Raw genomic sequence first — 13,369 nt, 5'->3', positions numbered from 1 at the left:
ATTAAAAAAAATCATGGTCTCTTTATATAAGAGAATACAGTTTGGAAGATAAACATCATGTAGAATATTTAATGTGAGGAAATGTTCATTAGTAAAAATACTGTTTAAAACAGAGGGCAAAACTATACATGGTCCCAGTTTAGTAAAGGTGTGGGTGATAGGGGCCTAGAAACAAATACACCAAATTTAACAATATACAAATAATACAAAAAGGGGGGAAAGAAAAATCCCTAAAATCCTACCACCCAGCATGAATGATTGACATTGTGGTCCCCATCATTTTATATAACTCCACAGAAATACAAGTACATACTATAAAAACTTGTAGAACTCAATGATACATTTAGTATATTGCAGTCATAGTTCTTTGTAAGTACAGTGAGGATGTAATTTTGTTTGGGTTTTTTGTTTTCACCTCATATAGTATTGATATGTGGATAGAGCTTTTTAACCAATCTCCTATTGACATTTAGGTTGTTCCTAATTTTTCTTTACCATTACAAGCAATATTGAAGGGAATATTCTTGGATATAGATCTATGAAAGCTTATCTATCTCATTTTAGCTGTTTAAATTTCACCTAGGGGCAGATGCCTAGATTTGCTTGAAATGCTCAGTATGACTCCCCATCTTGGAGTCAGTCCCCTTCTGAGTTTGTCTCTAGTTCCAGGGCTTCAAACAAGACTGGTTTCAAAATGTTCTTTAAAATAATCTGAGTAATCAATTGATACATGCATAAATAACATTTAAGTATCTGTTCTTTATTTCATTTTAAATTCCAGTTGTACAAGGTGTTAGGCATTGTCTATGTGTAGGAAGAACTTAAAAGCTAATTACTGTGCACACTTTCAAAACAAAAAAAGACTATAAACCACGTACTGAAGTTCTAAGAACACATAATCAAAATTCATGTGATGGAACTGTACTAGAAGTAAATTTGTAAAACAAGTATATTTAATATAGGTACACAGTGTCTTCAGGAATACACTGTAAAGGCAGGGTGGCGGTGGTCCACAGGTTGTGCTGGGGTTTAACTTTTTAAATGGCGTATTTTTAAAGCAACTGCTCATTTTATGCTTGATATAGATTTGGCGTTTACCTTTTCCTAACATATAGGCAAGCAGTAGTTATTGCTTTGTTGGTAAAAGTTGGCGTTATTTCTGAAAAGCATACGTGGGAATGGCAAACAGTAGAAGCTGTGGCCACAGGACTCCAGGTAAGTAATGCTCTCTCTGAATTCAACAGAACTTTACTATTTGTTAAGCATTTTTACATGTTATCTCCTCAGCCTGACCACATGCAGGCTATGGAGCTACTGCTATCCTCACTTCACATGTGAGGAAATGGGGGAACCCTGGAAAAATTGGTCACAGTTACTAATTTGTAGTAGAAGCAGGAACAGAACCTAGATTTTGTTATTCCTACTCTATTTCACTTTATGCATTTCTCCTCTAAGTCCTTGGACAGTGGAAGAGAATGCATTGTACTTGGCAAAGAAGTACTTGATTGAGGTAGTGCAAAATAGAGTTAAACTTTTGGCGTTTTGTGTTTTTTTTTTGTTTTTTGAAGAGGTCAAAAATCATTTTGGAAAATGAAAAAATGAATACAGTCTTGTGGGAAAAAAACAGCTGTTGGTACTTAAGTACTTTTGAAAAGAGAGAAAGATAGTGCTTTCCCTTTTGACCTGCAAAACTAGATTTAAACTCCAACATGGCTGACATTGTTGATATTGTTGTTGTAGGACTTTATTATCTGTATTGAGATGTTCCTTGCTGCTATTGCTCATCACTACACTTTCTCATATAAACCGTATGTCCAAGAAGCAGAAGAGGGCTCATGCTTTGACTCCTTTCTTGCCATGTGGGATGTTTCAGATATTAGGGATGATATTTCTGAACAAGTAAGGCATGTTGGTAAGTACCAGCCATTTAATTCATTCGAATAGGCTATTGTAGTTCTCCTATCAGGTCTTGTTTAAGAGGTGAAAAGACTTCGTGTAAAGCAGTACCACAGTAAGGCTCTCCAAATTGGGAGGAGGGAAGCGGGGAGCTTATTTTTAGCATGGCAAGTTTATAGTGGTAAAAATAACCAAACTTTTGGCTAACTCAGAAACCTTTATGTTACTTTAAAGGAAGGACAGTCATGGGACATCCTAGGAAAAAGTTTTTTCCTGAGGATCAAGATCAAAATGAACACACAAGCCTGTTATCATCGTCATCACAAGATGCAATTTCCGTTGCCTCTTCTGTGCCACCTTCACCCATGGGTCACTATCAAGGGTTTGGACACACTGTGACTCCCCAGACTACACCTACTACAGCTAATGTATCTGATGACATATGTAGTGATACTACAGGAGAGAAAAAAGACCCTTCAGATAAGTCTGTGGCCTCCTGAACAGTGTGCAGAAGCTGTGCTACTACCACGTTATTGCATTACCTGGTATCCCATTGCTCAGGATTTTGTGCTTGGGACAAGCCGTTAATGATGGAAAATTTCAGCAAAACAGCGAAAACCAGGTACAACTACTGGATTCATACAACTAGGTTTTGTATATCACAGATAACCAGTCTAAATATCCTAGACTTAGACTTGACTTCTTAACACTATAGAGTATCACGTACTCAAATGGAGGAAATGACTACTAAACATTCTTGACATTACAGTGCTCCATCAAGAGGAGGACGTTAAAAAAAAAAAAGTGCTTTCTACCACCGCTGCATGAATATAATGCTCTGGAATTAGCAGAAAGTGAATTCCGAAATATGAATTAGTGGAACTGAATCATAGTCATGTGCCATATGTGCTTACCTAACAGTTATTTCTCCATTTCTCAACTGGATGTCTTTCAATAAATAAGAATTTATCATTTATTTTCTGCAACTTTTTATATCTCTCATTCTTTCAACATAGACCCTTAATGTTATCACAAAAAGTTCATGATTAGAGGCACAGCAGAAAAAAATTAAGTCCAAAAAATTAAAGGGTTGAAAAGCATATACCTACAATGAAAGAGGCCTATATCTTACATTCCTACTAGGAGAAATATCTGACCTAATCTATTAATCTTAAAACAACTACTGTCTAAAAATCATATTTGCACCAATGTGAACAGATTAATAGGTTATCCAGGACTTTGAGATGAAAAGAATAAAGTGGATGGAAGAGTGGAAGAATAAGTAAGAAACTTGTGATAGAAACAGTCTGCTTTTCCTCAGTACTACTAAAGGTGTCAGCAAATGTAAATCTCAGCTGAGTCGTCTTAATTATTTATCAAACCGCAGTCAGAAGACTTATAGATGCTATTTGGGAGAAATTTATTACTTAGGATGGAGTTCCTCTAATTGTTAATCACAGCCCATTGGGTCTAACATTTTACACTGAAAATAAATACAGAAAGGGCCAGAGCGGTATGTTGCAAATAGCAAGGATAAGTATCATTTCTCAAAACCTATGCTTTATATATTTAAGCGCATATACATACACACACACACACACGTACACAAACATACCTACTGGTTCACAGTAATTAGAAACAAAGTTTTTATTCTGTCCATTACTATAAACTAAACATTTCTATTGAAAATAAAGTTGGGCAGTATAAGAGGCAAGGAGAATAGGCAGTGTGAAGAGAAGGTACATCTTATTTTCTGTGTGGCTAACCTACAGAGAGCACACAGTATATACAAGGCATGATAATCTTCTTCCTTATTAATCTCCCTATTTCAAGTCTTTAAAATCTGGACTAATTATTTTTTTCTTTCTGTGTTTCCAAATCAAAACTTTGAAAAATACTGGTTTAGGTTTAACTCTTCCTTGAACTTAATGTATCAGCTTAAAATTTTTTCTTCACCAAAGGTAGACCACGAAAAGTGCTGCCTCCTAAGATTTTATTTTGTCCCTCTTTTACTCTTAATTACATTTAGTCTAGAGCTTAAATTCTTATTCAGGTTTGCATACCCAAAACACAAAAACTGAGACGGAGGTTCAGAAGTATTTCACTATTTACAAGAAGCAAGCTTGGAATTTACAGATAACCATAAACCCTCAGTCTAAAGTGGAAGCCAACTTTTTGAGGTAGCCCCACTATAAGTTTGGATTTGAGAAAAATAGCCAAGATGCCTAAAAACTGAAAATGAGCCTCAAATTTCCTTATATTTATAGCTCTAGAGTACAAACTAACAGGTTTGGCAAAATTTAATCTATAGTAAGTAAAACCAAGCAATAAAAAGTTTCCTAATTTGAAAAATTAATGACAGCCTTTTCCAGTAAGGAAGTCTGCAGCAATATTTTTGTAATCATGCTACTCTTTAATTTAGGATCTTTTAAATACACTTTATTAATGTCAGTTTTTAAAAAATATTTGACCATTACAAGGACTTAAATCTTTGTACCTCCATTTTATGATTACAATCCCACTACTAATTCAGACTAGAACTGTGTACTTGCTGCTCTACTTCCACCTTTTTTCATTAGAAAACTGCTCTTCATTGCTTTACTGTGATGCTGACGTTGCTTTTGTGGTGCTGGACGTTGAGTACAAGTTCATCTCCCATTTCCACTTGGATGGGATTATCTAAAACAACTGCAGCTTGTTTCCAGTGGGAGGCTTCACTGGAAGTATCCAACCTAATCTCATCGTCAAGGTACATATGATACCAAAAGGGAATGGCAGTCACTTGTCCAGATTTACATATGCATACCTAGGAAAATTAAGAAATCATGAAAATTTCATCAGAGTAAACAGAGCAGACTTGGATAAGTCTTTGTCTTTGTAGCTTTAGATCCAAATTTTATAAAGGAATATATTTAATCACCCAATTCAAATTAATACCAACCTGTTTTATTCACTAATATCTACCCAAGCCCATGTTTGGATATTGTTCAGAAAATTTAAGTCTTCAAAGGAAGTGGCTAAAACTATTTTATGTATGTAAAGTAGTATATAGTTTAAGATAATTCTGAATATGACAAGAGTAATCATTTTATATTACCTTTACTTCTCTGTTAGAGGTGTTCAAATATGGCGTCATTAAGTCTAGTCTTAAGAGTTCCACTGGTTTGCTTAAAGGTATACAGGGCAGTGAGGATAGGTCCAAAAATACACGTATAGGTACCTAAAGAAAGTATAAAATTTTCACTTTTACTCAATTCTTTTTTTGACCAAGTCTCGTTAAGTTTCCCGCTTTGTACTTCGCTCAGTATGATATAGTGCTTTTGACATCTATTACCTCATTTAATTCCCACATCAACCTTAAGGCATAAGGACTTCCATGATTCCGTTTTACAGGAAGAATGAACAAACCAAGGTTTTAGGCTGGTTAAATAATTTTCTGTGATTTCAATTATCTATAGATTCTTCACTTGGATGAAAGCAAATTTTTACTTAACCAGGCAGCTCCAAAAAGTTTAAGCCAAGGATGTGCTTATGTGTGAAAGATGAACTAATAAGCAGATAGTACAGTAAGCCCCCTACGTATGATCAAGTTCCGTTCCAAAAGCACATTTGTAAGTCCAACCAAGTTAGCCTAGGTACCCCACTAACACAATCAGCTAAATAGCACTGTACTGTAATAGGTTTATAATACTTGTCACACAGATAATGCATAAAAAACAAGCACAAAAAATAAAGAGAACATTTTTAATATTATAGTACAGTACCTTGAAAAAATGATCCAGTAATGTCTGGGTAGTAGCTCTTTTTTTCTCATCACAGATGAAACAGCACTGGATTGCATTCTGAATGGCTGCTGCAACCTTCGTGGTACCGTTCTACATTCGAGTCCTCTGCCTCAAAAACTAACAGTGCCCCCCCAAATAAAGAAGATTCCCCTTGCCACTTCCTGCACTGTGAATCTCTTCCGTTCTTCAGTCTCTTCTTCCTCTTGTCTCTCTTTGTCCTTTCTCTGGGTCGAAGAGAATTCAGGAAATTCCCCGGCAGCTACCGTATCCGTACTCACTGCCTTGCCACTTTTACACTGTGAAGGTTGGCTCTAGCCTTGAACCGATGAAACCAGCCATGGCTGGCATTAAAAGATGTGCCCTCTGATTCTTCCCCATGTTTCTTCTTCAAGTCTTCATAAAGGCTTCTAACTTTCTCTTGCATCAGCATTAAGCTGAGCGGGACTCGACACTGATGCCGATCCTGCCTCCACACGCTAGAAGTTTCTCCATCTCCTCCATCACTTTTCCACGCTGCTGCTTCGATACTATTGACATCATCGGCACAGCAGACCTCACACGTTCCATGATCTTGTCCTTGTTCTTTAGAATCATGCTGATGGTTGAACGATTCACGTTATAAGAATGAGTGATGTCTACCATCTTTTCGCCTCACTCCACTTTCAACTGTTTTCTCTTTTGTTTCCATTGTTATCGCTTGGTGCCTTCTTAACAGTACCTGCTACATCACCGCTGCTTTGACGCTTGCTTCCAGACATCTGGGCTTGAAATAAAGATACTGTACCACTGTACTCTATACAGTACTGTAAAGTACACAAAAGCACAACCACTTGCAGAGGATGCACGCACGTGACAACGTACGCCAGACACATGAACTAACTTAAGTGATTGGACATGTGAACGCACGTTCGCATCTTTGAAAGTTCGCAACTTGAAGGTTCATATGTAGGGGACTTACTGTACAACATTAATTATTGAACTGTTTGAGCAAATATGCCAAATTCAGCCAAACAGCTAATAGTGGATTTCATTTTGAAAATAGGTTATTTATCTAGAAGGCAGTGGTTCTCAACTTTGACTGCAAATTAAAATCACCTAAGGAGCTTTGAAAAAGTCCAACTGCTCAGGCCACACCTCAGATCCATCTGGAGTTGGGATCCAGATACCAGTAGTTCTGAGTACAGTCAAGGTTGAGAACCACTGCTATAAACTGTTCCATCAATTTTAGTAGCAATGGAAACTTCCTACTAATAACTTTTAGCCTTCTCATTTGAAATAGAAAGGAAACTGTTTAAAAAGGGTTCTCTTTCCTTTGAATAAAATATTAGAGAGCAACTGTTCATGCCTCTCCCTGGGCATCCTTGAAGGCATCCAACCTTTCCTCCACATAAAAACAGCAATGCCCTGCCATTTCCAGGACTCTTGCTCTGTATCCCTATTTGTATCAGTCACCAGAAGAACAGCCCCAGATTCCTGTGTCACCTCTCATCACCTGCACTCTAATCCCCACACAGCTGTACCCGTCCCTCATAATCTGTCCTCACTTGTTTCTTAACCTAGCCTACTGGCCACTCCTGTCATCTTTGCTAATTCCTTCTTAGATTTCCAATGTAGAGCTCCTAACTTTGTGAGTTCTCTAGAATTTAGTTCTCAGCCCTCTTCTCTTTCTACACATCCCCAAGGTGATTGCATCCCATTATTCTAGCTTTAAATATCATCTACCAAATCTGACTGCCAAATTTACATCTCCAGGCTAGCTGTTTCTCTGAATTCTTATCCAACTGCTTAATGACCCCATAAAAACGGTAAGCACAACCTGATCCTCCTGTTATTTTCCCCATATCAGTAAATGGCAACTATCCTTCCAGGCGCTTTCTCATACCCCATGTCCCATCTATCACAAAACCTACCTTCAAAATACATCAACCATCTGACCCCTTTGCACCACATCCATTGCTACCACTCTAGTCTAAGTCACTACCACCTCTCTCCTGGATTACTGCAGTAACCTTATGCTTCTGCTGGCTCTCCATGGTGGTCTACTCCCAATACAGCAGCCATAGCAAGCCTTTCAAAACAAGTCACACCTTATCACTCCTCTGGTCGATGCCCTCCAGTTGTTTTCCACCCCTTTCAGAGTAAAAGCCAAAACCTTCACCATGACCTCTACAGGAGGCTCTACAGGATCTGGCTCCTAATACTTTTCTCACTGCAACCTTCATCCGACTCTCCCTCATGGTTTCCTGCTGTTTCTGAATACTCCAATCATGCTCTTGCCTCAGGTCTTTGCACTTGTTGATCCTTTGACTTGTATATGGTTTGCTTCCTTATTTCTCTCTGGTCTCTGCTTAAATATCACTTATCCCTGAGTCCTTTCCTTAGGCATTACCTAAATAAAATAGAATATCCCATCCCTCCAACTCCCATTCTCCTCTAGCCTTCTCACTTCTCACCATCTATCATACTAATCTTTCTACTCCTTTGTTTACTGTCCATCTCTTGTCTCTTTATCGTCAATTTGAATGTTAGCTCCATGATATGTGAAAAATATATCAGCCATGAAACATAAGCTGTGAAGGAAAGGAGGATATGAGATGGGAGGCAGGGTGAAAAGATGGCAGGATTAAAATATCATAGATTCGAAATATCATATAAATATCAAATATCAAATAAAATGTCACAGAAATTGAAGAATTGCTGATGTCAGGATCAGGAGAGAATAAGCTAGAAAGATAGGAGATGGTAGTATTTTGGAACCACACAAAGAAATAATTTAAACTTCTCTGTCTTCTGGTAAGTGTATTTTGTTTATTAAACTCTCCAGAAAAACAATGAGTAAATAAACTCTAAAACCTTAGTCTGCTCTGAAAAAATCATTTACTCAACAAATTTATATTTGTTTAGCAAGTATTGTTCATGGAAGATCTAACAATGCATATTCAAGAGCTTACCATCTATAGCCTTTTGATAAAAGGTTTAGATATCACTCCTTTAATTCAGTACTCAACATTCCACTTCCCAAAATGTTGCTTTGGCTTACACAGCAGATCCCACCTATTTCCAACCCCAAACCTCTTCCCTAGACATTCCATCCACTCCCACAGTTATAACTCACAAATTTTATTTTGCTGCTAGTAGCTCTGCCAGCACTAAATCCTTGTTTCCCAAAGAGCAACTAACCCCTTTCCTAGGCTCCTCCATTCCGGCTCCCTGCAGCCTGACTGCCCAGACGTTAAGTGCTCACACCTGTCACCTGCCAGCCGGAAGTCTCACTGTGATTAAGGGTTCATGTTTAGAACAGATGTCTCCTTCTGGCGGCTGCTTTTTTAGACAAGGAGCACACTTTTTCATAAGACTAAACCCAGAACCCTATTTTCCATTTACAACAGTGGTTCCGAGCAAAATCTATAGACTTTTGTCAGTAGGAACAACAGAATTCCTTGGCTATACTAACCCCTAGGTTGATTTTTACCAGTAGTAAGTTCCTTTGCTATAGAAAACTGATTACCATCCCAATCCAGCTAAACATAGTGACTATAAAACTACAGAGAGAGATAAGGCAGACTGTGGGCGACAGCCAAGTGGTTGAACTTCTCTTCAAAACACTTACCTGAAACTGGTTAATAAAAGGTGCGATATTAAATCCAAGAGTTCGTTCTGTTCCCTGCACAGCACTCTCCTCCACCAGTGTCTGCGATTCCACGAGCAACCCAAACATCAGCATGTACTGGGGAAAGATCTTACCTCCAGACTGTAGCAAACACCTGGAGGAAGGAAAAGTGCTTTAAAAAGCATCCTGATTCTCCACATTCTGTAAGTATCAATAACTAAATCGTGACTAATTGGGGAGCTACAGATTGTATATAATCTAACACACTTTAGACTGGTAGCTGGCTGGTAGCTCAGAATGGCAGACTGCTTGAAAAGTAACCGGTCAGCTGGATGGATACAAGCTTTTACATTAAGGAAGAATCATCAATGGCTATTAAAACTAGTGGGTAAGGGGGACTTCCCTGATGGCACAGTGGATAGGACTCCACGCTCCCAATGCAGGGGGCCAGGGTTCGATCCCTGATCAGGGAACTAGATCCCACATGCGTGCCGCAACTAAGAGTTTGCATGCCACAACTAAGGAGCCTGCATTCCGCAACTAAGGAGCCCTGGAGCCACAATTAAGAAGCCTGACTGCCACAACTAAGGAGCCCACGTGCTACAACTAAGGAGCTGGCGAGCTGCAACTAAGGAGCCCGCCTGCTAAAACCAAGACCCAGTGCAACCAAATAAATAAATAAATGAATAAATTAAAAAAAAAATACTAGTGGGTGAGGGACTTCCCCGGTGGTCCAGTGGTTAGGACTCTGCACTTCCACTGCAGAGGGCACAGGTTCGATCCCTGATTGGGGAATTAAGATCCCGCATGCCACACAGTGCAGCCAAAAAAAAAAACCCAAAAAACTAGTGGGTGAAAGTTTGATTAGGAAAAGGATATTTACATAGTCTCAAAGTATCACCCCCATAAATGACTTACTTATTACAAAGGGCAAATAGCAACTTAGGGTGGAAAAACCTAATGGATACAACTTAAACTAACTGATCTAAATTCACAACAACAATATGGGATAAAGCAACACCATTTGCCTTTGTGACAAAACTTCTGTGGTATTCCTCTGTAAAATGGGTAATCTGACTCTAGTAAGAAACATGAGAAACATTCCACAAAATAAAAGGCCTGCACTTTTCAAAACTGCGAATCTCATGAAAGACTGAGGAACTCTGGGCATATACCCAGAGAAAACCATTAATTCAAAAAGACACATGCACCCCAATGTTCACTGCAGCACTATTTATAACAGCCAGGTCATGGAAACAACCTAAATGCCCATCGACAAGCGAAACGAATGGATAAAGAAGATGTGTTGCATACGTACAATGGAATATTACTCAGCTATAAAAAGGAACGAAATTGGGTCATTTGTAGAGACATGGATGGACCTAGAGGCTGTCATACAGAGTGAAGCAAGTCAGAATGAGAAAAACAAATACCGTATATTAACGCATATATGTGGAATCTAGAAAAATGGTACAGATGAACCGGTTTGCAAGGGAGAAACAGAGACACAGATGTAGAGAACAAACATATGGACACCAAGTGGGGGAAAGCGGGTGGGGGGGATGAATTGGGAGATTGGGATTGACATATATACAGTAATATGTGTAAAACAGATAACTAAGAACCTGCTGTATAAAAAAATAAAATTAAAAAAAAAAAAGACTGAGGAACTGTTCCAGAATAAAGGAGACTAAAGAAACTAAATGCAATGTGTGATCCTAGACTGAATTCTGGACCAGGAACAAAAAGGCTATAAAGGATATTACTCCAACAAATGGTGAAATCTGAGTAAGATTTTTCCCTTAGATATCAGTACTGTGTCCATGTAGATTTCCTAATTTTGTTAAGTGTGTGATGAATATATAAATGAGTGTCCTTTTTCTTACAAAATACACACCAAGGTGTTTAGGGGTAAAAGAATACGATATCTGGAACTTACTCTAAAGTGTTCACAGAGAATACTAAAGCACATGTGGCAAAACAGTAACAATTTGTGAATCTGGGTGTAAGGTACATGTTTGGTTCTTTGTACTATTCTCTAACTTCTCTGTAAGCTTGAAATTTTTTCAAAATAAAAAGTTAAACACTCTGAAAGGGAAAAAAAAAGTGATTAAAAATCCAAACACTCTATTAAAAGTGTGAATAAAGGGCTAACAAAACCCTTTCTCCTCCTACAGCTGATCCTGGATTCACCTTCTGTTTCCCTGGAAATCCCAAAAAGGTGGAATGTCAGCTGTGTTATTAGCAACACTGCTTATGATTTAAAAAAATTTTAAATGCCTCTTAATAGGTAGATGCACCTGGATTGAGAGAACTGTAAATTATAAATGCGTGATGGGAAGCCACACCACCTCTGGGCTTCCCTGAGTGTGGGATGACTTGTAACCACGTGTTCCTATTGCTGGGACTTGGAAGCTATGCCCCGGGGAGAAGTTCCTATGTGAGATGTAAGGCTCTTAAGCCAAGGCAGCTCCCACGCCCACATGCACAGGGCTGTTTCCATACACCTGAGCTGTGTGGGAGGCATGGGAGCGGTGGGGGGGGGGTCACCTACTGCCATCAAAGGAAACGGACGTGGAGGATACTGTAAGGCACTTTCATCGTTCGCCACATTTACAATCAAACGTTAAATCCCTCATTTTTACAAGTTGGTTTCCACTTGAACTTCTAGGACAGGCTACTACAGACAGCTGGACTTTGTATTATCTATCATATGTATCTTTCATAGTAAGCTTTCAGTCTTAAATATTTCTAATCAGTAAGGATCTATTTATAAAAATACAGGACTAAATGTTTGACCAATGCATATCTAAAAAAATAGTTCCTGCAAGTTTCTAAAATTGTATGCCATGCAGTCTCCCTGAATAGATCACTGAAATCTTGACGAACTATAAAAAACACCCCATTCCTCAAAACCACTTTGGCCCTTCTGCTCTTAAGTTAGTTTCAAATTCTTCATTCTGCTTTTAGTAAACTGATTATCTCAACCATTTAAAAATGTCTAAAACCAGAACAACCACTGAATTATAACAACAGGACATGGTAACGAAATGTAATACATGTCCCTTGATTAGAACCTAGACTGGGGAGAAAAAAAAGCAATAAAGAATATTACTGGGATAGCAGAGGAAATTTTCATACGACTACCTATTAAATAATAGTATTTTATCAATGTTAAGTTTCCTGAGTGTGATAGTATTGTGATATGCAGAGGAAAGCCTTTGTTCTCAGGAGATACACACTAAATGTTAAGGTAAGGGGGGAGGTTATGAAGCCAACAACTGTCAAATGGTTCAACAAATAAAACAGTAGCCTCGTGTTCACTGTTACTTTTCTTGCATGTTTTAAGTTTGCAATCTTTCAAAATAAAAAGCTGACAGAAACGTTTACAATAAGTACACAGGCTGCTCTTCCTAAAGACTAGGTAATAGGGAGCCAAATCATAACAAGGTCATTTCATGAGCACAGAATCAGCAAAGAAAGTTAGAGATGATTCCTTGAGTGTAATGGCCTCAGTCTGACTTAGACAAGTCATGGTCCGAAACCAGGATAATCTCTCCTCACTAAATATAAGTATGTGATCATTTAAGTTGTAGAGAGTCCTTATATATATATATATATAGGTTAGCCCAAAAGTGGACTCCACTCTGACTCCAATGCTTTATTCATTTTCGTTATTCCTTTCCTACCAACTTTTTAGCATTTTAGATGAAGTCTGATAGAAACTGAATCTCCACAATTAGTAAAATTACATACCTCAATAAAAACCACACAGCTGTTATCAAAAACCTCCAATCTATACCTTTACCAAACCAGATAAAATTTTAACATCTTCCTAAATAAGTGGAGAAACTTACCCATTTTCCTCAAATGGATGAAGTTTAATCCTGACAACCCATGTTATTAAATTTTCTAAACAACTGAAGTTATCTGCTAATTGTGATCCATTTAAATAAAAACATCTAATTTTTCTTAAGATCACAAAGTCTCAAATGAGAGACTAGCCACAGAGCTTTACGTTGCTTGACTAATTCCCTCCACCCCCAAATAGCCACAAAAAGGTAGCATTCTCTTAAAT

The 13,369-nt window shown here is 38.1% G+C and overlaps 2 protein-coding genes and 1 non-coding gene across 4 annotated transcripts in view; 2 read left to right on the top strand and 1 right to left on the bottom strand.

The window, feature by feature from the left end:
- Positions 1–2,882, top strand: part of TMEM184C (transmembrane protein 184C) — a 31,629-nt gene extending 28,747 nt beyond the window's left edge. For both annotated transcript variants that reach the window (XM_022599623.3, XM_022599622.3), the window contains 3 exons: positions 1,116–1,215; positions 1,741–1,912; positions 2,131–2,882. In XM_022599623.3, the coding sequence (XP_022455331.1) occupies positions 1,116–1,215; positions 1,741–1,912; positions 2,131–2,396 (538 nt within the window). In that variant the 3' untranslated portion in view covers positions 2,397–2,882. The remainder of the gene's footprint in view (positions 1–1,115; positions 1,216–1,740; positions 1,913–2,130) is intronic.
- The window catches only part of PRMT9 (protein arginine methyltransferase 9), a 31,222-nt gene continuing 19,988 nt past the window's right edge, over positions 2,136–13,369 (bottom strand). The window contains exons 10-12 of the mRNA XM_022599620.2: positions 9,292–9,445; positions 4,994–5,116; positions 2,136–4,702 (exon numbers count right to left, since the gene is read on the bottom strand). Coding sequence (XP_022455328.1) covers positions 4,487–4,702; positions 4,994–5,116; positions 9,292–9,445 — 493 coding nt within the window. The 3' untranslated portion in view covers positions 2,136–4,486. The remainder of the gene's footprint in view (positions 4,703–4,993; positions 5,117–9,291; positions 9,446–13,369) is intronic.
- TRNAG-UCC (transfer RNA glycine (anticodon UCC)) lies at positions 10,014–10,086 on the top strand. The gene has a single exon. It is a non-coding gene; the product is annotated as a tRNA-Gly (tRNA).

This window comes from Delphinapterus leucas, chromosome 5 (assembly GCF_059928025.1).
Source record: "Delphinapterus leucas isolate spDelLeu-1000000601 "Yukka" chromosome 5, BTC_Dleu_Yukka2, whole genome shotgun sequence".
Taxonomy (NCBI): Eukaryota; Metazoa; Chordata; class Mammalia; order Artiodactyla; family Monodontidae; genus Delphinapterus; species Delphinapterus leucas.
The sequence above is the reverse complement of the archived record's forward strand: the minus strand, read 5'-3'. Positions and strand labels throughout refer to the sequence as shown.